General features: G+C 37.6%; 1 protein-coding gene across 1 annotated transcript in view; it reads left to right on the top strand.

Annotated features, from left to right (window-relative positions):
• LOC150091061 (dual oxidase-like) overlaps window positions 1-23,796 on the top strand; it is a 299,603-nt gene that overhangs the window by 42,102 nt on the left and 233,705 nt on the right. Inside the window, exons 4-5 of the mRNA XM_090381506.1 lie at window positions 11,320-11,521; window positions 12,803-12,969. Of these exons, the coding sequence (XP_090237632.1) occupies window positions 11,320-11,521; window positions 12,803-12,969 (369 nt within the window). The remainder of the gene's footprint in view (window positions 1-11,319; window positions 11,522-12,802; window positions 12,970-23,796) is intronic.

Raw genomic sequence — 23,796 nt, forward strand, 5'->3', positions numbered from 1 at the left:
TCCATAGGCGAAGCGAGGCTGAATCAATGAGAACTAAATAAACTGATGAGAATTTTAGAATTATTGAGGTATCATAGGATCGTAATTGGCCTTAAAAGCCTGCAAGCATCGAACGAAACGTATGCTGAAAATTTGGTGTCCACCCAACTTTGCTTTCTCGTGGAACTTAACAGCAAACTAATAGTTATGTCTTAAGGGAGCTGTCGAATCGAAATTGAATTTAAAACCTTCCCGAGGACTAGCAAAACAGTCACTGAAAACTTGGTGAAAATCCGACTTTTTATTGTCCATTAATGTCCAAACATCCGAAATATGCGTCCATTTATGTACAAGAGAAAATGCAAAATTTTCTAAATTAAAAATCGCCAAATTTTATTGATCCGATTTCAGTCAGATTTGGGATGGCTAGGCAAATGTTTATAATATATAAAATATAAATGAAATTTATATTTTATATATTATAAACTCATTTTAATAATTTCAATCCACCTGGAGTGAAATTATTAACACGGGAACAAACGGACGAACGCTGCAGACAATAGATGCATTTGAGAACAGCCGCAAAACGATAGTTCAATTTTGCTAAAAATCATCACTAATTCCGTTTACTGCGGGCAATCCTTGTCCGTCGTCCCCATTAAATAAATCGTAGGTAAGCGCTACCAGACTATCTGTAATAAAAGAAATAATGCGATTGCCAAAGTTTTGTCTTTTAATACAAATATATCGCACGAGGATGCCCTCGTTAAATCTGAAGTCAACCTAGATTTGTTTCTTGATGCAATAGCTGAGCTCAGTAAAGAAGAAAGGTTATTCAAGGGGTCCAGATCGAGAACCACTTATTTTGAACTGAGCTCCTTCAACTCTTATATCACATAAACTCTTAGCTAAAAATTCTATTAATTATCATGCACTTTTAAATAGTGACTAACCTGTACAAGTACAGGTACAACTTATTGTTTAATTACCGACTAAACAGTCAATGGTGAAAAAACAACTTATTCACAAAGATCAAAGTTAAACGCACAAATTTATGGTTTTAATAGTGGGAGATCCAGTAATACAGAGCTGTTTGCTTTATGTAATGACATCAAATGCTATCGTTATATTATATCGTATAAGGATAAAATGCTACTTTTCAAGTAGATATAACTGTTTTTTTAAAAATTTATCTAAAGCGTTTTTATTTAGTTGTGCCTGCAGAATTATTTCTTTATTTCTGTATCCGAGATACAGAAAAGTCGCTCATAGCCAAGCAGGTCATAGGGTAGTGAAAGAGTAATAAATAATGGTTTCCGAGATGCAGAAGAGAAATCATTAGACACGCAGGTCATATAGTAACTAATAAATAATGGTTAACCGCATGTAAAGGAAACATTTTTAAAAAAGTTGAAACAAATTCAAATATCGCAGGCATGCAAAGTACAAAACATGTATAAACATGTTTTGTACTTTGCCATGCCTGCGATATTTGACCTGTAAAAATGTTTACTATTTGTTGAATATTTAACATATGAGTTTATACGTTAAGCAACTGGCCAGTAGTGTGCACGTTGCACAGCATTGTCAGAACATGAAGCAGGGTCCTTTGTGGAGTATGGTGGACCAGGAAAAGGACAGTCAAAAAAATGTTTCATAGTTTGGATGGCATCGCTGTCACATTCTGCAGGACCATATGAGTAGTCCCAGCGGTTCAGATCAAATTTCGATCTTCCAGTAAGAGTCCGAAGTGTGTTCAAGCTTTGCCATATGAGCCAGTCTAAATAAGCCCCGAGTAGAATTTCCTCGGACAGTGGGAGGCTGATAAGTCTGCTGGGTTGTTTATCTGGTAACAGCCTCTTGCCAGAGCCTTAATCTAGCACTATCAGGAGGAGGCGAAAGCGATGCTATCTCATGCAGGACGAGAAACGATGTGGAACTGGTTATTGGTCATTCAGTGGATATCTGGGATCAGATATCTGTTTGATTATTTCTTTTATGCTGTTACCAGTTAGTCATAGAGGGAGGGGCAGTACCCCCAGTATGTAAAGGTTATATTCTGGAGTCGGTCTGAGTCATCAGATCACAAGTCTGCAAGTTTTGTAGCATGACAAGATCTGTTTCAGACAGGGCTTGTATATTCTGCAAACTAGAAACATAAGGCTAAAGCTGCTGTTCTTAGCGTGTGTTGGTTGGCACCCCATTTAACTGATGTGCGCCTCTGGAAGATGTTCCTGGCTCTAACTTTTAGTCTGGTGTTTTTCTAGTGTGGCATCCAGCGTGAAAACTAGGTAGATAGGTTGTTTAACAAAATTAAGCTGGATGGTATTCTAAGAGATGTTCAGCGGCCTGTTAATATCCTTATTTTTAAATGGAACAAGCTGAGATTTGTTCTGTTTGGATTTTCCCGTTAAGGCATTTTTGTAATAGTACTTGCCAATATTGTTTAAGGCTTGAGTCAACGTGTTTAGTTTTAAAATCTTTAGTTTGGGTGACAAATGCTAAATCGTCTGCATCCAAAATGCTCTGGGTTCCTCGAAAAATAGACTAGTCGTTTCTATAGATTTAAAGCATTTGAACACTGCCTTGGGGTAGGCCATTTTTCCTGAAGATGCCACTTGCTTCTTTTCCCGGACAGAACAACAAAGAAGCGTCGATTCTCCCAAAGGCAATGGATTAAACGCGAGAGGTAAAGGTCCTTAGCGAAACTGTAAACCTTGTGTAGAGTAGGTGGAAAAACTATGTTGTAGGCGGCAGAGAGGTCTACAAAAGCAACCCTGCTGACAAGCTTCGGTTCAAAGCCATTCTCAATTAGAGTCAAGTTGGGGATCTGGGATCAGGTATTAAGATTTTGGTCGATTTCAGGTTGGATTTTATTAAGTATAAAGCACACATAGACCTTGAAGAAACTGCGCAGAAGGGAAATGGGTCTATAGTTTTTAACATTATCCGGTATTTTATCAGGTTTAAGGAAAGCTACAATCCATGCATGGCGCCAGATTTCTGGAATCGTTAAAGTCTTTAGTCAGTTGTTATAAAATTTCAGGACCGTAATTTGGCTTTCGAGCCAAAGTTAAGGATCTATTCATTGCACGCATCGTCTAAGCCAGCTCCTTTGCCTGTTCTGAGTACTTTAAAGGGCTTGTCCAGTTTGGATAGTGTTAAAATTATCTCTAAAATTGGAGGGTTTCTTCCAGAGGTGTAAGGTTTATTTTACCAGTGGGTAGTTTGATTGGAGATTTGGCGTTCGTCATTTGTAAGATGATAAAGAAATTACATTATTATTGGATCATATAAGGGAATTAATTCTTATAATTTTAATCTAGAAACAGGTGCTCCTCAGAGTACATCACTAGGTATTCTTTTTATGTTTAAGTGATATACCAAGTCTGCTAGTAATACTAATATCAAATTGCAAGTTTATGTCATAATATTAAAATATTTAAGACTGCATACTCCCTGAAGGATTGTTCTAGTTCTTGGGATTTCTTGCATACCGACTCCTCAGACCGTAGTGAGCTAGTTCTTGTATTACACCAGTTCACACGGTTTGCAGTTTATTATGTCCGTATTCGCGAGTCGATTTACATGAAAAACCCGGAATAGCTCGTGGAGGTAAACCGTACTACATGCGTCAGCGATCGGCAAATAACAGTGTCGATTGAAAAGGCTTTTGAGAATTCTTTCAATCCTTGAAGGATTCAAATACAGATTTCGCCGGATGAATGACAAGTATCAAAAATGTCATGGAGGTAACTATGAAGGACTGTATATGCCTTAGTAGTGTGTCAGAAATATTTTAAGCCGAATGTCAATTTTTTAAATTATTAACATAAACTAAGATAAAATAAGTGAGGTAGATTTGTTTATAACAAAAAAAATTGGCTTGTAAGTATGGTTAACATTGTCTTATAAGTATGGTTAAAACTATAGCCAATTTTATGATTATCACATAGCCGTATTTATACGACTGTAGGCCACTTTTCGACTCCTGTTTATATTGGCGGCAAAGGTATTGCCTAGTGAATTGGAATGACCATCGTTAACACTTGGATGGTCATTTTACAGTATACTAGGCAATACCTTTGACTTTTCACATTGGAAAGGGGAATGAATATATCCAGGACAGAATTGCTAACGGTTCCACCAGCTTGCAGCTCATGCAACTTTGTCAAGTTATTCTAGAACACCTGACTCACAAATATGACCTGAATTTGTTTAATTGTTTATAAGGTTTATAATTGCTGATGACAACAGTTAATGACTGTCTATTTTTAATTTGATATCAATTCTTGAATCTGTTTTATTCTTGTAGGATTGAGAACATCACTTTTTGGCGCTTTTATAAATTCTTATTATTCTGATTACCTGTTTATTTGTTGTAGTGCCGATGTCGCCATCAACTTCCAGTTCCTTGTGATAAGCTTATATGCCTTTTTTATAGACCAAGTATCCTCAATTTTCCATTAATTAAAAATATTCACATGCAACTAGATTTGGGATGGCGCTGTTATTTATTCCATTATATGAACGTAGCCATTTAAAAGATTGTCAATATGATTAATTGTCGATATTTTTTTCTTTGGAAGTGAATGATTGATAGATTCTTCTATTAGATAACAACAACAATTATCAAATGAACTGAAAAAAAAAGACCAGCAATGACAATAAACATTAGCATGACCAATTTTCAACAGTAATTCATGCTTCTGAATGACCTACCACCCTTAGCTTTAATTTCTTCGAGTGTACAAGGCGATAAAGTGACATAGCAAGCATGCAAGATTTATGGTATTTTCTAACCCATTGTCAGCCGGAAGTATTTGTCAGGGACAAGACATCGGCCACCACCAGGGAGCGCCCAGAGTCATCCATTTATCTTCGTCTAATGTGAAAATATTAGGTATAGAAAAGACAAAAGTGGAAGACTTATTACATCTTTTAGCGTTTTGGTGTTGCGCCTTAGGACGAGTAGTCAGACTGCTTGTTTATCCTAGAGGTAGGAGGAGACATTAAGAACTAAGATGAACTGTTTTTTTTTTTTTTTTTATGAAAACCACAAACACGAGGGGTATTAGAACCTATAGTACTTAGTACCGTGCTTAGGTTGGAGGTTGAGAAGACGAAAGAAGATATTTGTTGACACTTGAACGTCTGTAGACTAATTTTCAGGAAATACGCATGAAGGAAGGTTGTACCAGAAAACGGCAGTTGAATGAATAAACGAAGAAGAAGAAAAGTTGGTTCTGTGAGTTTGAAGTTGGACAGTAAATGGATATTGACTGGTGGCGGCACGTGTTCGGTTTGTTTTGAAAGAGAGAGAGCGGGAATTATAGAAGCCAGTTCAGGAGAACAGTGGCCATGGAAGTATCTGAAGAAAAGGCAGGCAACAGTACGTCTATGAGACAGCTAGTGGAGAGACTCTGTTAGAGATGAGTCATTAATTACCCTAACTGCCTTCTTCTGAATGGAATCTAGAAGCCTGAGAGAAGTTTTGGGGGCATAGTTGTTGTTGAAGTGGAATTTATTGGCGCAAGGGCTGCTATGGCAAAAATGCGCCTATAACTTAAGATTGTTGGTCAATATATGAAAGGAATTGTTCTAGAAGTGAGTGTATACGTTTATCATTTTTAGATATTTAAACAGCTCTGATAGATTGGCATCATCTCCAAGTATATGAGCTAGTTGCAAGGATTTTTGTTAGTTGATTAAAGATCTGAAACATTCAATTCTAGCTGAATCAGTGTGCACATTCAATAATAATATGTTTCACTGTAAGAATGGAACTGCAATGCGAGCAGAGAGGAGGCTCTTCGCCTAGCAGTAAAAAAATATGTTTCACTGTTAGAATGGAACTGCAATGCGAGCAGAGAGGAGGCTCTTCTCCTAGCAGTAAAAAAAGATGCGTTAGGTGCGTATGGCCAATTCGTGCTCTTGCAAGCACGACCTCTTCGTGCCTGGTTAATCGGGAACTAGATCTCCATAGCTGTGGGTTTTGTTTTATTTCAAGAGGTTTCTTTGATATCTGATTATGCCACTTTTCAGGCCACATCTCTGTACATATCCTCCGTAGGATTGGCTTGGGGGAATAGTGTTTTGTGGAAGGCGCCACCGGTGGTTTCTCACATCTGCGCCATAGTACTTTGTGAAGAATTACAGAATCTCTGTAAAAGCCAGAAAAAGTGTTATTGTTTGTTTGTTTGTTATTTTGATTTTTAGGAGCATTAGCAACCAAGGCCATATTATTCCGGGAATATGCGGTGGTCATTCCCTGACCTTTCCGCATCCTCCGTATTTGGTGGTCACGGGCTCGAACCCCGGTCTAATCAAGAAGCGTGTGCTACGCACTGCTGCTCCTGCCCACCTGGCTACGGAGGCACCCAGAAAATGTGTGGTGTCTGTTTGTGACAGAGTAGTGCTATGTTCTGTTGTTCTGTCTCTGGCTGCTTGGCCGCAGGGCCCCTAATGAACCCCACGTTGCCAACCACCACTGGGAGGTAAGCCAGGCTGCCCATTATACTCTGGCTGGCCTTCGCCAGGGTTGCCTAAGCTTCCTGATGGAGACCAAGTAAAAAAAAAAAATAAAATAAATAAATAAATAAAAATAATAAAAAATAATAAAAATAATAATAATAATAAAAAAAATAAAAAATAAAATAAAAAAAAATTACAAAATAATAAAAAATAATAATAAAATGAAAAAAATAAATAAAAAATAAAAAATATAAAATAAATAAATAAAGTAATAGATAAAGTAATAAATAAAGTAAAAGTAATCGTTTTGTGATGGCCCCCTTTTGTTGTGGTGTCCCAGTCATGTTGCCATATCTCTTGTAGATGTTGGGTTATCCGTTGTCTTTCCTGCCTGGTGCCGTTTGTAGTGTCAAGTTGCGGCGCCTCCGTAGCCAGGTGGGAAGGAGCAGCAGTGCGTAGCACACGCTTCTTGATTAGACAGGGGTTCGAGCCCGTCACCACCAAATACGGAGGATGCGGAAAGGTCAAGAGAATGACCACTGCATATTCCCGGAGCAATATGGCCTTAGTTGCTAATGCTCCTAAAAAAAAACCAAATAACAATAAAAAATAACAGTGTCAAGTTGAAATAGAAGAAGAGAGGATTGAAGGGGGAATGAATTTGGGTGGGTTGACGGGAGAATTAATCGACCCTAGTTTAGGCGAAGTACAGGAAAGGATGTGGGTTGAAAAGTCACAGGGGACAGGCGCCCCTGTGTAATTGCCATTGGCACTGTGGTCAGTGCCAGCAATCCCGCACCTAGATCGGTGACAGTAATATATCCTACCCATTTCGAGTTTGCAATGACTTTTAAATCCCACACTCCGAGGAGTGCCAGCATCCTGCACCTTGGATGGTGCCTGCAATAAATCCTAGCCCATTCGGATTAGCATGGTCATGTCTGTGTTGTTCTGGGGGGGATGGAGAATTATCCCACGCCGGTCCGGTTTAGTTCTTGGGCTCCGAGTTTTGCAATCTTAGCTTGCCTAAGTGCAAATGTTTCCTGCGCGTAGGTGGTTAATGCCTTATAGGTATCTTCCTCGAGGGTTTCTTTGTATTGTGGTTAGGAATTTAAGCCTGATGTTGTCGTAGCTGGGGCACTCATACATGAGGTTCCCCCAGGACTCCTCTTCGCCGCAGTGGCAACGTGGATCATTCTCGATTCCCTTGACCTTCAGTTTTTGTTGGAAGGATCCGTGCCGGGTGATGATAAGGGTCACATGAAGGCCAGGCGAAAACCAGGGTGGAGGTTCTGGGTGAGTTGAACTTAAAGATGGAAGGAATCGTTTTGTGATGACCTCTTTTGTTGTGGTGTCCCAGTCATGTTGCCATATCTCTTGTAGATGTTGGGTTATCCGTTGTCTTTCCTGCCTGGTGCCGTTTGTAGTGTCAAGTTGAAAATTAAGCAGTTAGGTTGGAACTCCCTTCCTTAAATGATAAAAAAAGCCCTCTTTTAACCACTTCTAAGTATAGTGGCTGGTATCCAGTTAATACCCGCAGAGCATGGGTGCTGACGGTGCGGCACGCCCTGCAAATTGAAACCAGCTTACGTTTGTTTCTTGCTAGGATGGCTTTTCGGTACCAGATGGAGGCACCATAATAATTGGCACATATACCGTTTGGTATATGAGAGTAAGAGCCTTGTGTTTCAGCCCCCAGTCTGCTCTGCTAACCCGCCTTATCATAGCACTGTACCTTTGAATTTTGTTGGCTAGATACTTTAGGTGGTGGTGGTGGAAGGTAAGCTTCAGAAGATACCTAGGAGCTTGACTTCAGTGTGCAGTCGTATGGGTGTAAAGTTTAATTTTATTGTAGGCTGTCTTGGATTTGCAGCATGCCTTTAAGGAGTATGGATTTTGTTTTCTCTCCTAAAATGGTAAGGTTGTGCAGGGCTGCCCAGTTCTGGAGTTTCACCAGTTTCTCCATAGAGAGCCCTGTGGACAGCCTCGATCGATCTACCTAGTCACTGTCTGGAATCTGTTGGTAACTTGGACTTTTCTATCAGTTATATATGACATTAAGCTGTTATATAGGTTGTTGGAAACATTTGATTGCCGAGGCATCCGAAGAACACTGGGCCACCATAGTATCGATCAAAGGCCCCAGCGAAGTCTACCCTGATTGCAAGGGAGTACTTAAAGGCTGTGTGGGTTGCTTGAGTGATTAATCTGTTGATGGCATCTACTGTGCTGCAACCTGCTTTGAATCCAAATTGCTTGTCACTTGAAAGTTTTTGTTCTTCATATCTGGCGGTTAAGCGAAATAGGAGCAGGCGTTCTTGTAACTTGGCCATTACAGAGAGCAAGGCAATTGGGCGGTAGGAGGTTGGAATTTGTGGTGGCTTGTCGGGATTTTTCAATATAAATTTCAGGGTTGCCGTTTTCCAGGATGTTGGAAAGGTGCCTTCTGTTTAATTTTATTGTAATTTTATTGCACCTATTTAGAAGGCTTAGGAGAGTAACAGGATTCTGCAATTTTTTAACCACATCCACTTCCAGCAGATCTGCACCAGGTGTTTTTCCTTCTTTCATTTTGTTTATTGCCAAGTCCATCTCAATGTTAGTGTAGGGGGATTCCACAGAGGCAGGATGATAGTTGTGATTTTCATCTAATATTTCTTGTTGTTGTTGAGTCATAGCTGCAGCTTCAATGGGATAAAATATTGTCTAGATAAAATATTGTCTGTCTAGAATATTGTTAAGGCTATCCTTCCAGGTGTAAGTAGAGGAGCCATCCATCTTTAGTGTCGTGTCGAGTACCTCTCCTCGCGGCAGCTTGTTTGTCACGATCCTGAAAACCATGCCCCAGGGGTCCTTCCCAGAACTGGATACCAAGGTTTGCCACGATTGCTTTTTACTTTTACGTATTAGCTGTGTGTATTCATTTCTGACAATGCGGTAAGCCTCCCTGGCGGCATCTACCTCATGGGGAGGTAGCCTTGATCGAGCCTGCTGGAAAATATTTCTTGCATGGTGGACTCTTCTTCTGAGATCCTGTAGTTAGGGATTCCACCAAGGAACTGCATACCGGTAGGGCCTTCTGCGTGGGATGGAGAGATCACATGCAGATTTTATGGTAGTGGTAATAATCCGTACGCAATCGTCTGAAGGGAGTGCTTCAGGGAATGGAGTGTCTTCAGGGAGTCTTCTTGTTAGCTCAGTCCGAAAGCGTTGCCAGTCTACCTTTTTTGAATTGTATCGTATCACATCTCGTGGGAGGTTTTGGGGGCACCGCCCCAGATGTGGGAACAATATTCCACGGTAGGGCGGATTTGCGATTTGTATAGAGTGAACAGCTGTTTGAAAGAAAAGTAACGCCGAGAGCGAAAAGTGGAAGACTTATTACATATTTTAGCGTTTTGGTGTTACGCCTTAGGACGAGTAGTCAGACTGCTTGTTTATCCTAGAGGTAGGAGGAGATATTAAGAACTAAGATGAACTGTTTAGTTTGAACTGCAATCATGTTTTTTTCTACAGATAATAGTACAATAATATTCCTGAGAAACATATCTCAGAAATGAAAAACATACGCTGTTCGAGAAAAAAAAATCCATATTTCAAAGACACCATTATTTACAGTATTTATAAAAATGTAATTAGTAACTCCCATCGGGAAGAAGAATGATAATAGGATAATATATGTGTATAAGGTCTAAAGTATAAATCTGCATACATAACTAACTTGCATAAAAATAATTACAAACAAATGCACACTTATTGTCCAACTTAATTGTGTAGCAAAATTTTTTGACACAATAGTAATTTTTAAAAAAAATCACTCCTTAATTCTAACAGTTTGTTCTCAACTTTTTTTTAAACTGTTTTCATTCAGGAGACCATTATTAGAAATATTTATATTTGTTGTCAGTGTACTTTAAAGAATTTAGATAAGAGGCAGACACTTGACTCACTTATGTATGATATTTTAATCGTTAAATTAGAAAGCTTATAATTAAGAATTACGTAACCGATTGAAATTTAGTTCAAGGATTACACTGCAAATAGAAATTTGGAAGTTTTCTCTTGGACCAAAATGGATCCAAAACTCTCATGAAAATAAGAAGAAGAAGAAGGAATAGACACCTTAATTAAGCCTTCCGTTGCTGTTGCGGCGCCTCCGTAGCCAGGTGGGAAGGAGCAACAGTGCGTAGCACACGCTTCTTGATTAGACCGGGGTTCAAGCCCGTCACCACCAAATACGGAGGATGCGGAAAGGTCAGGGAATGACCACCGCATATTCCCGGAGCAATATGGCCTTAGTTGCTAATGCTCCTAAAAAACCAAAAAAAAAAAAAACAAAAAAAAAAAACATCCGTTGCTGTTTTCTTTTGATAAAGAACTTTTTCAAAGTTTAAGCATATCTCTCTACCAATACGTACCTCCCAAATATATCATAAAATTTGGTCTTCACATAACTCCGTCTCTTCCATTGCGTCTTGTTGGGAAACTTTCTGCTCAACGCGTTTTCACCTTTCACAGTACATTTCAGGAACGTTTCTACTCCATTAAGAAGAGAGTTTAGTAATTTTGGCCATAAGAATAACTGGCATATTGTATTGATGAAAATTTAAAAAAAAGCATCTTTTGTTTCGAAAAGTGAAATTTGATCTTGATCATTTTTCGTACCATTTTCATTTTATTTCTATCAATTGATCAGTTTTGAATAATTTATTTACCATTTCTTATAATAAATCCTAACCCTGAGAGTTTCTTTAATTAGTTTCTTTAATATTTATATATTATGAAGCTTATCTATTATTAAGCCGAACTATCTACCAGATGAATATGAATAGAAACTAATGGAGTGCGCAATATGACTTATTTCAGGTTAATCTCATGACCAGCTGGATCGATGCCAGCTTTGTATATAGTACCAGCGAAGCATGGGTGAACAGTATGCGTTCATTCGAAAATGGAACCTTTCGATCTGATGATTCAGCACTACCCCCAAGGAATCGGGATCGGGTTCCTCTTTTCAATTCTCCCCCAGCCAGATACCTGGGAATGTTGAATCCAGAAAGAATGCTTTGTAAGTATTAGCATTAAATTTCATGTTTTTATGCGTTACTGTTAAGTTCTTTGTTCTCTAAGCTTCCTTACTATTTCAAGTCAAGATTCGATTAGGTGCACTAGTAGAATGATCTCCTGAAAAGTTTTATACCACGTATGAAATTTCTGCTGAATAAAACAAGTGAAGACCCTAGCTGAGTGGTTAACACAAGAATGCATAAACAATTACGCGTGCTTTGAGTGACCGTTTTTCAAGCTGCGTGACTACTAAATACAGTGCTGTTTCTCTTCCCCCAGTATAAACAGAAAATTTATTTTATTTTATTTTATTTTATACTTTAAAGGTACTATCTGGCACTTGCAACTAAGCAATTCATATCTTGATTTTAAATCCATTTATTTTTCATATAAAGCACATTGGGTATATTTCTGCCCGTGAAGCCATAATCGGCTTGACTGCAACTTTATCCCAATACAATGATAATTTTAAGTGTTTTCTTCTGATTAGGCAAATATATCTTTATTGAATTTTAGTTGTACAGAATATATCGAACTTTCATTCCTGGAGAACATCTTTTAATTACAAATAAAGTTAGGTAATCTACGCATTGAGTTACCTGTGGCTCTTCTTACGCTTTGGCTACGGGTACAGTGAGCGCAGGAAAACCCGCACTGGACATTCGTACTGATGCATTCGATTATCAAATAATGTGCCTCTGGGGTTGAATACTTCTGTACTGCTCAATATGATATTTGGTACGGAGAGCCCTACGATTATTTTGCTGCTCAAAAATTATAGCAGTTTTTCTTTTGTGGGCTATAGAATCTAAAATGGACCTAAAACTTCTTTAGAGATCAACAGGTCATGTGCTGAAAATTTGGTGTCCATCATACTTTATTTAGGAGTAATTCTCGAAACATATGAGTACATTCATTTGTATAAAAAGATTTCTGTGGGATGAACTGGAATAAAATGTTAAGGAATCCAAGGAATATTAGCCCAATTTTAATGAATATTGGGATGGCTCGACAGATCTTTTTGAATGATCCAAATATAAAGTTCACGAAACTCCATCCACGGGGAGTCTGTTTTTTACACGAGGACAGACGAACTTGATGAAGACAATACACATAGTACACATTTGCGAAAAGACTTAAAAATGATTTGTTGACATATCATAGAATAAAAAGTATAATTTTTTTTTCTTTTTTGTAAAATCAGTGGTTGATTGATGCTTACAGTATGATATTACATAAATAACAATTATAGAAGAATAGAGCTGACCTTTTGTCTTTACAGTACTAGGAGATCCAAGAACTAATCAAAACCCTTCGTTGTTAGCCTTCGGTATCCTGTTCTTCCGCTGGCATAATACTCTTGCACAGCGTATTCAACAAGAGCATCCAGATTGGACGGATGAAGACGTATTTCAACGAACACGGAGGTGGGTCATCGCAACTTTGCAGGTAAGCATATATGTGGTTTAATAACATGATGGTTGTCTAGTGATTAGGATGAAGACTAGAAAGATTAATATTAAAGCCTGTGTGACGGTTCGAAGTCGGAATTATATGTGGGATCTGCTGCTGTCTTTACAGACAGCACTACATCGGAGCAGATTCCCTCTGAATGCAGTATCTTTACTGCAGAGCTGCACGCTATAGAGTTAGCCTTGGAACACATTAGTGAATGCCAATACCAACGGTTCATTTTATATTCTGACTCTCTCAGTGTGTTACAGGCTTTAACATCTGTGAGGTATAATCCTCATCCGGTTCTGTCTTGCATTCAGCAGAAGATTCACTTCCTCCGGGAACGTGAATATGATATCCGCTTCTGCTGGATTCCGAGCCACGTTGGGATTAAGGGAAATGATTTGGCTGACACCGCAGCCAAATCAGCAATCCCCAATAACAATCGCTGCCTGACAGTCCCCTATACAGACTACAGGCAAACAATACAGCAGAAGATACACTCCCAATGGCAGGACTCGTGGAATAGACAGACTGGAAATAAACTATATCGTATAAAGCCTGTAATAGAACCGTGGCAGTCTAGTCTGCGCGTGAATCGTAAGGAGGAAGTTGTTCTTGCCCGGACCCGCATAGGACATAGTCATTTGACACATTCATTTTTGCTGAGGGCTGATGACCCTCCTATGTGTGAGTCGTGTTGCTCAATTTTAACTTTTAGACACATTTTAATTAATTGTCCAGATTTTAGCAATATCCGTTTTACCGCTTTTAATCATCTGACTGAGCCGTATACACTCAGTCAGATTTTATCTGACAATGACCATGTGTCTGCTGTTTTTACCTTTTTAAAGTCAATAAACATTTTTGATCTTATATAAAATTTACATTTTTCTTTTATACATATGTTATACATCTTGACATAGTGACCTAACTATGTAGGTCACTGAAAGTTTAAAAATTTTTTTATATACGATCTGGTCTTGGCGCATTATAGCCTCCGCAGCTAATGCGCCAATAAAAACAAAACAAACAAACAAACAAATTAAAGCCTGTGTGGCCAAATCTCTATGAATAAAAATAGGTATTAGTTCTCTGTAACGAATCGATAGCTTAACTTAATAGAATTGCATTTACGAATAATAGGGAAAAAATGTGTGCAATGTAGTGTAGTTATTCAGTGTATATTCATAGGCTGATTTGCATGTTGTACCGGCTGAAAAATCTGGAAAAAAACTCACGGGAGAAAAAATTTTCAGTTTAGATCGCCCGACACCATCTGCCCTGAGAATTACAATTAATTTTAGTGTTATAGACATGTCCTCTTCATTACAGCTTCTTCTTCTTCCCCCATCGCAGATAGGGGGAGTTTTCTATAAAGGCATTTTTTTTCTGACTTGGGATTGTAGTTATCCAGACTCATGCGAAGATATGCGTTTTTATTCCAGGAAATTCTTTTTTTTTTTTTTTTTTTTTGTTGTTTTTGTTTCTCACGTCTTCTCGTTCAGAATTGCCTCAGCATTTATCTTAAAAACCCAATTCAACAGAATCTCCATGATGATATCCTCCTTTTCTTCAAAAATCAGGAAATTTGGACGGAATAATTTTTTCAACAAAAGATGTTTCCCTACACATCAAATTTGGTATTGGATTTCCTTCACAAAATTTTTTTGTGTGGTTTAACAAATATTAAATTTTTTATTAAACAACACGTATCTCACAGTTACGAGTAGATAACGTCAGTCTCATTTGTGATGAGAATATAAACGTTATGGGTCTTCTGGAAAAGCACAATGAATAATGAGAACTTATATTTCTTTTGGTGTTTATTTTAATATATTTGGATTACTGCGGACAAAATCATAAATGGTTAAAATAGCGATACAACGAAAACAGGTCTTTTTTCCTGCTAACGTAAATACCACTCCTAAGCTGATTGAACCTGTCGTAATATTATTATTAATTTTTGACTTTGTTCTTAGAAATTAGGTTTGTACTGTATTGATATCTTCATCAACTCATTTCTCCCTTGACGCGATCCCCGGACAGCTATTGAGGCTGCATAATCTAGTCGGATCATACGCAGCTACGAATTTTAGCTTTTTACGTGTATGAATTTGTTTAACCCCGTTTTTTTTTCTTTTCTTTTTCTTTACCGTTGCCTAGCAAAATAAGACAAACAGTCTATTAGAACGAACACATTTCACACGATTACACATTATACTTGTATATGTGGCAAAACAGTGGCTGGTATAGCTCTACTTTTAGTTTCACGTTTGCTGTAGTAAGGGCCGATACAACCCGACTGCTATATGAATAGAAGTTATTTTATTATAAAGTCTGTTGTAAAGTGAATTCATTAATAAATATAAATATTTAATACACAGTTATATTTTAAAAAGTATGTTTTATATCAGAGGCACAATCAGAAATTCATATTTGGTGGGCGGAACTCATACTGGGGGATAGCTCAGTGTGCATATTTGTGATATTAATTTATTAATTATTGCACATACAAAAAACAATTTATATTTTAACGAAAGAAAACTGGCTAGTTTCCTTTTATTTTTATTTATCTTAAATCGGATAGTAATAAAACTAAGTTTATGACTTTTGTAATAATTTGAACTGATAACAGTAAAATATATGCATTTCTTGGGGAAAGAGTCTTCTGGTTGAAGTACTGTTTTATATGATATGGAAATCTGTAATGCAGTGCATTCAAAGAGAAACACATTAATGTAACGCTTATTCGTATATTTTTGTTCTCAGCGCATCAAGTAAAATGTAGTGTACAACCTGCAGCAAAGTATTTATCTTGGAAAGTTGTTAGCAGATAAGAATTTGCAGAGAAATATGGCTAGGTGGAGTTTTGTATGCAAATTGGCGAAAGGGGCTACATTTGTTATACGAAAAGTGAAAGGCATAAAGTGGATTAAACTAAGTACTGTTAATTAAAAGTATTAATAAAATGTCATTATGCTACAGGCTGAGAAATACAAATTAAAACATTTGTATTCATAATAAATACAAGTTCATCGAAATCTAAACGGAGAGCTTATCCATACGTATCACATCCAACGCCTTCCAGTAAATATACATAATAATACTAAGAGTAACCAGATACCTGCATGTTACAACGAATTTTTTTATTAGTACACAGTTTAATAACATGTCAACTTTAATTACAGACCTTAATTACATATTCTAGTCTTAATTACACACTGTATCCCCGTCAGTAGACGTAGAACATATTTTGGTCTGTTCGTCCTACAATGCAGCTGTCAAGTCAGCTACTGATTGCTAGCGTGTTGGCGTAGCTCGGAGCCAATGTTGCTGCTCATCCTATAGGTGTTCAGTAGGATTTAGGTCGGGATACGGGCACACTCATATCTTCAAACCAAGTCATTACAGGCTATATAGTATGATATAGTATTGTCACACTGAAACAGAAAAGGCACTCCCCATACTGCTACCGCAGTACAGAAAGAGCGGAATTACCAAGAATGTCAATTTATTGCATGTCAGTCATTGTTTCGGGTACGACAATCGATTGTCCAAGCCAAAATGACATAGGGAAAAAACTCCATACGGTGACAGCACCTCCACAAAACTTCACAGTCGGGACAACACACTCTGGTAAATAAAGTTCTTCGGGCATCCGCCAGACACAAACATGGCCATCAGATCGGAAAACCGTGTATTATAATTCGTCTCTCTATAACATAATTTCCAAGGTTCCGGGAATTATTTTGGCCCGATGTAGCTGAGTGGTCAGGAGCTTGAGTGCAGTTACACACGCTCTTTGAGTAGATCGTGGTTCAACACCGCGTTAGTGATAAAAACGATTAACGATTGTATTCATGATTTATTGTTGTTCTTGTTTGTAGTAGGGTTTTGGTAGCATCAGCGACTAACGTCATCTTGTTTGTAAATTGCGTGTGTTCTGTGGTTGATTTTCTATTTGCTGAACGAAGAATCCGAGTTTCGGGGGAAAAACTATGCTACCCTCGCCTGAGACTGACTAACTCAGCTACGTGGCGATTATACCAACTGTGCTACCCACGAGGGCTAATGATTTATTGTAAACTCTTCTGACCTGGTCGTCGTGCGGATGTATACAATGAGTTGTCCACCATGAAAGAGACTATGCATCGCGTACTGTGTTGCTGATTGTATGTTGCCGCTTTTCCGTAAAATCCGATGCAGTGCAGTATCTCCCTTGTAATCAATCTCTACTTTTATCGTCCTTGTAATAATATCAGTTCCTACGTATTTTCCTTGTACTAATATCAATACCTGGCCTCCTTCAGGTGTTGGTTGAGAGTATTCAATGAGAATTACAGGTGTTGGTTGAGAGTATTCAATGAGAATTACAGTCCTTGGTGATTATAGCACAGTGGTTATAATCACCATCTTCCTGCGCTAGCTGGAAAAGGTCTGAGTTCAAATTCTTTCCATAATGGCAGAATTTTTTATGCTTTTTCACAACGCTGAGTTATCCGATCTCAGACGAGGTGTGTGTGTGTTTCCCCTCTGTGGAAACTGGCTTTTCGTCAAAAAAACTGCAGATCGACCGAAGATACTCTCAATTACAGATACAATAAACTAACGCTTCATAGTCTTAGTGCTTTGGCACTTAACACACATCTAAGCTAACTACAAATTAATGAGGACTGACGGATTCTCCGTGCCATTTTAAATCGCTTCCTTGGAATAAGAAAAATGAACGGATACTCTTGGAAATATAATATATAAGATACCCAGTATATTAGAATCCAGTAAAAATTCCTTCGCCTTCATAGCAAACTGATTTGCCCCTTTTTTATTATAGATGTGGTAACGGATATCCAAAGTGGATCCGTAACGTCGCCATTAATTATCAAAATTAGTTCGGTATCTTGGATATACTGGATGTAGAATAATCCAACCCTTCTTTTAGATTTATGTTAGCTGGCTCTTTTTCAATTTCAATGTAGTGCGTAGTGTTATTTTATTAATTTTGTATTTACTTAGATCAGGTGTAGCGAACAAACCTATGGCACGCATACAAATTTTTTGGGTACGCGGAATTGAGCGTCCCAAAAAATTGAGTCAACTATTGAACAGTTTTCTTCAAGATTTGTCAAGTTTAGAGAATTGGAAGAAACTGCAAAATTCATTAAGTTCGCAGACAATGTCTGCATTGTCTGCAGCCTAGCCGAACTGAGCCTGAAAATGTTTCAGTGGATGGACCTGGATGATTTTAAGAGCAGCTAAATTTGGAGGCAAAATTTTATCGACCTCAGAGCTGATTTATAAAATATTCAAAAGAAACGATTAGTGACGGGATTAGCAAAGAAAACTGCAGAAAATGAGGTATTAAAAATTTGGAATTCCGTTCCTGAAACTTCTGTCTGTTTAAAAAAATCTGGCAACAGGATTAGTAACAATTTTCGCATCAACATATTCTTGTGAGTCGTTCTCAGTGATGAACTTTAAGTCTAGTCATAGGAGTAGTCTTACGGATGAAACTAGCGCTGCATGCATAGCTCTAAAAGTTACAAAGTATAAGCCTATTGAAAAGTATCTGTCGTCAATGGTGCAACAACAGAAATCTCATTGATGTTTTGTATTTATAATATAAGAGAGGTTTATCATTTTATATTAAATTCGTTGTGTAAGCTAAAAGTTACATATTTGTTATGAAAGTTTTTATTAAAGCATCTTTGAAATAATGTCTTTTATTTCATTCCTTTTTTGGTTACGCGTTTGTCAGGTAAAACGTGTATGAGAAAAATAACAATACAATACAACTTCGATTATCCGAACTAATTGGGAACAAGGTTGGTTCGGTTAATCAAATATTTAGGATAATCAAACATACACTAGAATATCTAGTTTATACAAAGTGTAATTAGGCCTACAATTAAATTATTATATACAAGGTTATTACTACTGTATTTTGAAATATGAAGCATTACAAAAAATAATTGATATAGGAAATGGTTTGTAATTAATAACCAAAACGTTTTGAAGAAACAGTGTATATTATATTTATTTTGAACTTACCTAATTGTTTTACATAGTTTCAACTATAAACCACGCTTTTTTTTTACATAAATAGAAATAAACAAACACAAGTAATTGCACACAAATAAGAGTATAATGAATCTTGGGAACTTTGTTTTTTAAAATATGTAATCTTGAATTTTTCTTTGAACCATGCGAGATTGTCTTTTTTTCGCGTTGAAATCTCTCATCCTCTTTAATAGCTGTATCTCCGTAGAGCTGCATCAGACTGTTGCTCACACCATGCCATTGTAGTTTCTGGCACAGTGAAGGCCTCCGCGTGAGTGGGCCTTCAAATGCATTAAGCTGCAGGAGTAATATTTCAGCATAACAACCGATGCACTAAAAGTATATACTGTAATTTTTTTAGGGGGCGACGGTGATTCGGATAATTGATGTTCTATCGTACTTTGCAAAATTGACGGTTCGGATAATCGACGTTCTACTGTACTTTGCAAAATTCCGAGCGGCACGCGAGGGTTATTTTTTTTAAAAAGATTTAACCAATTTCGGCACTCACCCTTAAAAAGGTTCGCCACCCCTGACTTAGATTCTACATTACACTAAGCAGTGCAACTACTCATAACTCTTGCACATTTTTGGTGTATTTGTGGTCTGTTTCATCCGCACTTCATTTCAAAAAAATCATGGCTACCAAGAAGTTCAGACTTTTTAGTACATATGACTTCTTGTTGTTATTTTAGGGCATCGGCAACTAACAACATGTTGTGACTTTGTGCATTATGTTTGTACAAGTGTGTTCATGTGCCTATTTGCATGTTGTGAATTGGTGAAAACCCAGAATGACTCACAGGGTGAACTTCGCTTCCCCCGCTTGAGATCGTCCTGAAGTCGCCCCATAATGCGACAGTCATACTTACTAGCCCGTTTAATATGCCTTAAGAGATTTTTGCCATATTACTCAGAATGATTTGGCCCGTACCATTATCTTCCCTCTAGTGCAAGTCATCATCATCTTCTCTTTACTGAAAGTCATTCCATACCACACTAACTCAATAAACATGCTACCTTGACCTAACTCAGGAACATCCTTGTACCTTCATGCAGTTTTTGATCTAAAGATTCACTCTTCTACGGTTCTACCCTTCCGTCCTTCCCTAACTCTCCGAAACCACACATTATTCCGCGAAATGTAATTCTTCTTCTTTTAACTCTGGTACTATGTCTCATTAAGCCCAACTATATCTGCATTAGTTGATCTAACAAACTGACACAATACTACAGTACTTCTGGAATTATGATTTTATTATTATTATTATTATTCTCCAAAAGATCTTTTGCATCGGTTTCGGTTTTAAATTAATAGATTTTTAATATCTCTAGTTCTGTATTACTGCTTAACTAGTCTTTAATTTGTATATATGATATATTACTACTTCACTAGTTTTCCAACTACTGTACGAAGAATTTTGAAGTGGTGTTTTGAGAGTTGTCAGACGAACTCTGACAGCTAATTTTGAATTGTACGCGTAGGTTTAGCAAGAAATATATTTTATGATTTCGAAATTTTGTAGATTTATTTTAAAGCGAAAATCTTAAATTGTTTGGAGATCTTTCATCTATAATTAAAATTTGTAAAATACTTTTCGAATGTCAGAGGGTATTGTCCGTTCCCTCGTCTGCTTATACAGTCTTCAAAAGTATTTTCTTCATTTACTGAAGCACTTTCAGGGCTAGCAGCAGGCAATTTGGAGAACTCTCGGCGTAGTAATTCGATACTTTCAAGCCGTCAATCGGAAGCGACACGGAATTAGATAACAGCAGACAAAAACAGAAAGCCGTTCGTTATTTTTGACAGTTTTCGTGATTAATCCGCGAAACAGATCGTGTGAACGTGGGTGGCCGATTAGAAAGCGAAAATTCCATGTTCTCTATCATGTCGGCTCCATCAATCAATTTTGGATCATTTATCATTCCTTCCTACTAGTCCATCGATCAAGTCATCAGCAAAATTTAATCACACTCGTTTGAGGACGATACATCACACATTAACTGATTTTAGGTAAGTGCAGCTGGGTTAGTTCGTGGTATACCTGACAACTTCGTTTTTCATTTTCTTTCGTTTTCCTTCTTTCTTGTTTTCATTTCCAAGAAAGGTCATTCACATGCCAATGATGTTATCTTTAGCAAAATAATTTTGTTTCCAATTTGTTTTTCAGATATTCATCTCACGAAAAGTGAATTTAATTCACTCAATAAAAATAATAACACTAATTGCAATAATTCTTCGCACACGGATGTGTGCAGAATTGTTTCCTTATGTGATTCAGTTGGTATCGACTCATGCCTGCTGAGTGGGGTTGTGTGGGTTCAAATCCCGTCAGTGATTTGAAATTTTTACTAACAAATTCAGTTAGTTTCAGGGGAAGGGCAATAAAAATACATCAATTAGGATCGCAATTTACAGGTCTAAAAAACAAGAAACATCATGACGTTAGCCGGCTGCGTGAAACTAATCCATCGATCAACTGCGACTTTCGTTCCCGAACTGGATATTTTAACGTCATTCTTGATATACCAGAAAAAATAATTATAAAAAATTATAACTCTTTATGAAGAGTGCTAAACGTGTTAGAATGGTCACATTGTTTTTGTTCCCTTTTGAACACGATTTCACCCCTCCAATTACTGGAGCAATTTAAATACTTGATCTTAGCCCCTCAATAATCTCCGTCGATAAGAGAAGACGTAAAGATAGTCTTCTTAGAATCTGACGTTAAACACTATCCCTTGAACATCCCTCGCCCTACAAACTCGTGTCATCCGAGGCAAGCTGTCACTGAGAGGTTGCTCCCATCCCGTATTTATTCACAGCACGATATCCGTAAATGACACCACGCGCACAGTAACTGCTCTACAACACCCACAGGTGTCCCGGAGCTTCACTTACATAAAGTCAGCTGCGCTTACGAGAGACGTGACCAGAGTTAAAACATGCTCGGGCGGAAACTGAAAGGATGGTGGGCTATTTCGTCGTGCCTGAAATTACCATATAACTTGGTAAAAGTACGACTAGTAGTGTCTCTCTACGCAGTGGAATTTATGCACACTTAAAAAAAAAGAAGTGGCCTGAAACGCGAGGCAACTGCCGATGCATCACAATTTCTCATTAAGAATTACAATTTTACATGACATTAATTAAACTTTATCATTTTCTGGTGTTAAGATATCCAAACTTGTTTGCTTAGCCCATAAGAAGAATTTTAGATGGCTCAAGCTTATGTTAAGATTAATAACCAGTGAAAAACTAAACTGTGCTTTTAAGTTAAGATAAAACAACAAATTAGTTAATTTGACTGTAGATAAAACTTGGTCTCTGGCAGAGGCCAGCCAGATTATGGGCAGCCTGGCTCACCTTCCAGTGGTGGTGGCGGGCAATGCGGGTTCCCATTAGGGGTTCTGTGGCCAAGAAGCCAGTGACATAACAACAGAACATAAGGCTACTCTGACACAAACCAGCCATTACACATTTTCTGGCTTTTACAGAAATTCTGTATTTCTTCACAAAGTACCATGGCGCAGATGTGGGTAACCACCAGTGGCGCCTGCCACAAAACACTATGCCACTATGTAGATAAAACCTGGGAGCAGGATTGCTGGCACCCACCGGTATTGCACTACCTCCGGTAGTTGCGAGATTTTGTGCACATAAGCCATATAGGATAGTAGACCCATGCCGGTTTCATTGTGCCTGGAGACGGGCACCAGACAGCCGCTGCCCAGGTGTTCGCTGCTCCCTGGTGGCGAAGTGGCCTCGAGTTTCTACACCAACACAGAGAACAAAGGTGGAGCTAGGCTACTGCCTTGGACATGTAGATAAATTTTACACACATGTAGATAAATTTTATACGAATGAGCGAATGGTTTGGTAGTACTAAATGAAACGTTTCCCCGCCTACATCATTTCGTCAAATCAAAATCATTTTGGAACATAACTACAAAGTAGATTTTCAAAATTGTGTTTTAAAGATAAACAGATAACCATTCTCTGTTAACAACAATTGCTTCTGCTCGACAGAAAAATAGCTTTCACAGTTGACAGATTTGTTCGAAAGTAATAGTAAGAGTAATCGAAATAGCCATTTATATTTGTCCTTTGTATATAAAAGACACCAGCTCTTCAGAAGTATTAGTGTACGTGATGTCAGAAATTCGTATTACTCGAAAAATACAATAAAATTTCAACTTACACAAAGGTTTAATCTTTAATTATCAACTGACCGTATAAGATCAGTATTAATTACAACTAGAAATTAGGCAGTCACTTAAAAATCTCCGAATTTCAAAAACAAGTGCATTTGCTACTCATTTTTTTATTACCTAGATCTGATCAAATAATTCTAGATTTTTCAACGATTTTACTTCTGAAACTAAAATACTGTTTAAAAAATTAGGTAATGTACGCAGAATATTACATTTCAGGAGTGTTGCATTTTTTAAAAATTGAATTGAATTCTTTTTCTCTGATTAATAAATGAAAAGTAAATATAGTTAACTTCTTAACAATTAATGACCACGATTATAATTTTAGATCACCATCAGGACCTGGAGCTTTCTCAGCTCCAGGCCCTGATGGTATTTCTCCACTTGTTCTCAAAACCTGTGCTCCTGAACTTACTCCTATTCTTTGTCGCCTTTTTTTCACTTTCTTATTCCAAAGGTGTTTTTCCTTCTGCTTAGAAATTTGCTCATATCCATACTGCAATAATTACACTCAAACACCAGCCAAGCGATTAAAAATTTCACTAT

The sequence above is a fragment of the Mastigoproctus giganteus genome, chromosome 1, assembly GCF_048544385.1.
Source record: "Mastigoproctus giganteus isolate SK-2022 chromosome 1, ASM4854438v1, whole genome shotgun sequence".
In the NCBI taxonomy this organism is placed as follows: Eukaryota; Metazoa; Arthropoda; class Arachnida; order Uropygi; family Thelyphonidae; genus Mastigoproctus; species Mastigoproctus giganteus.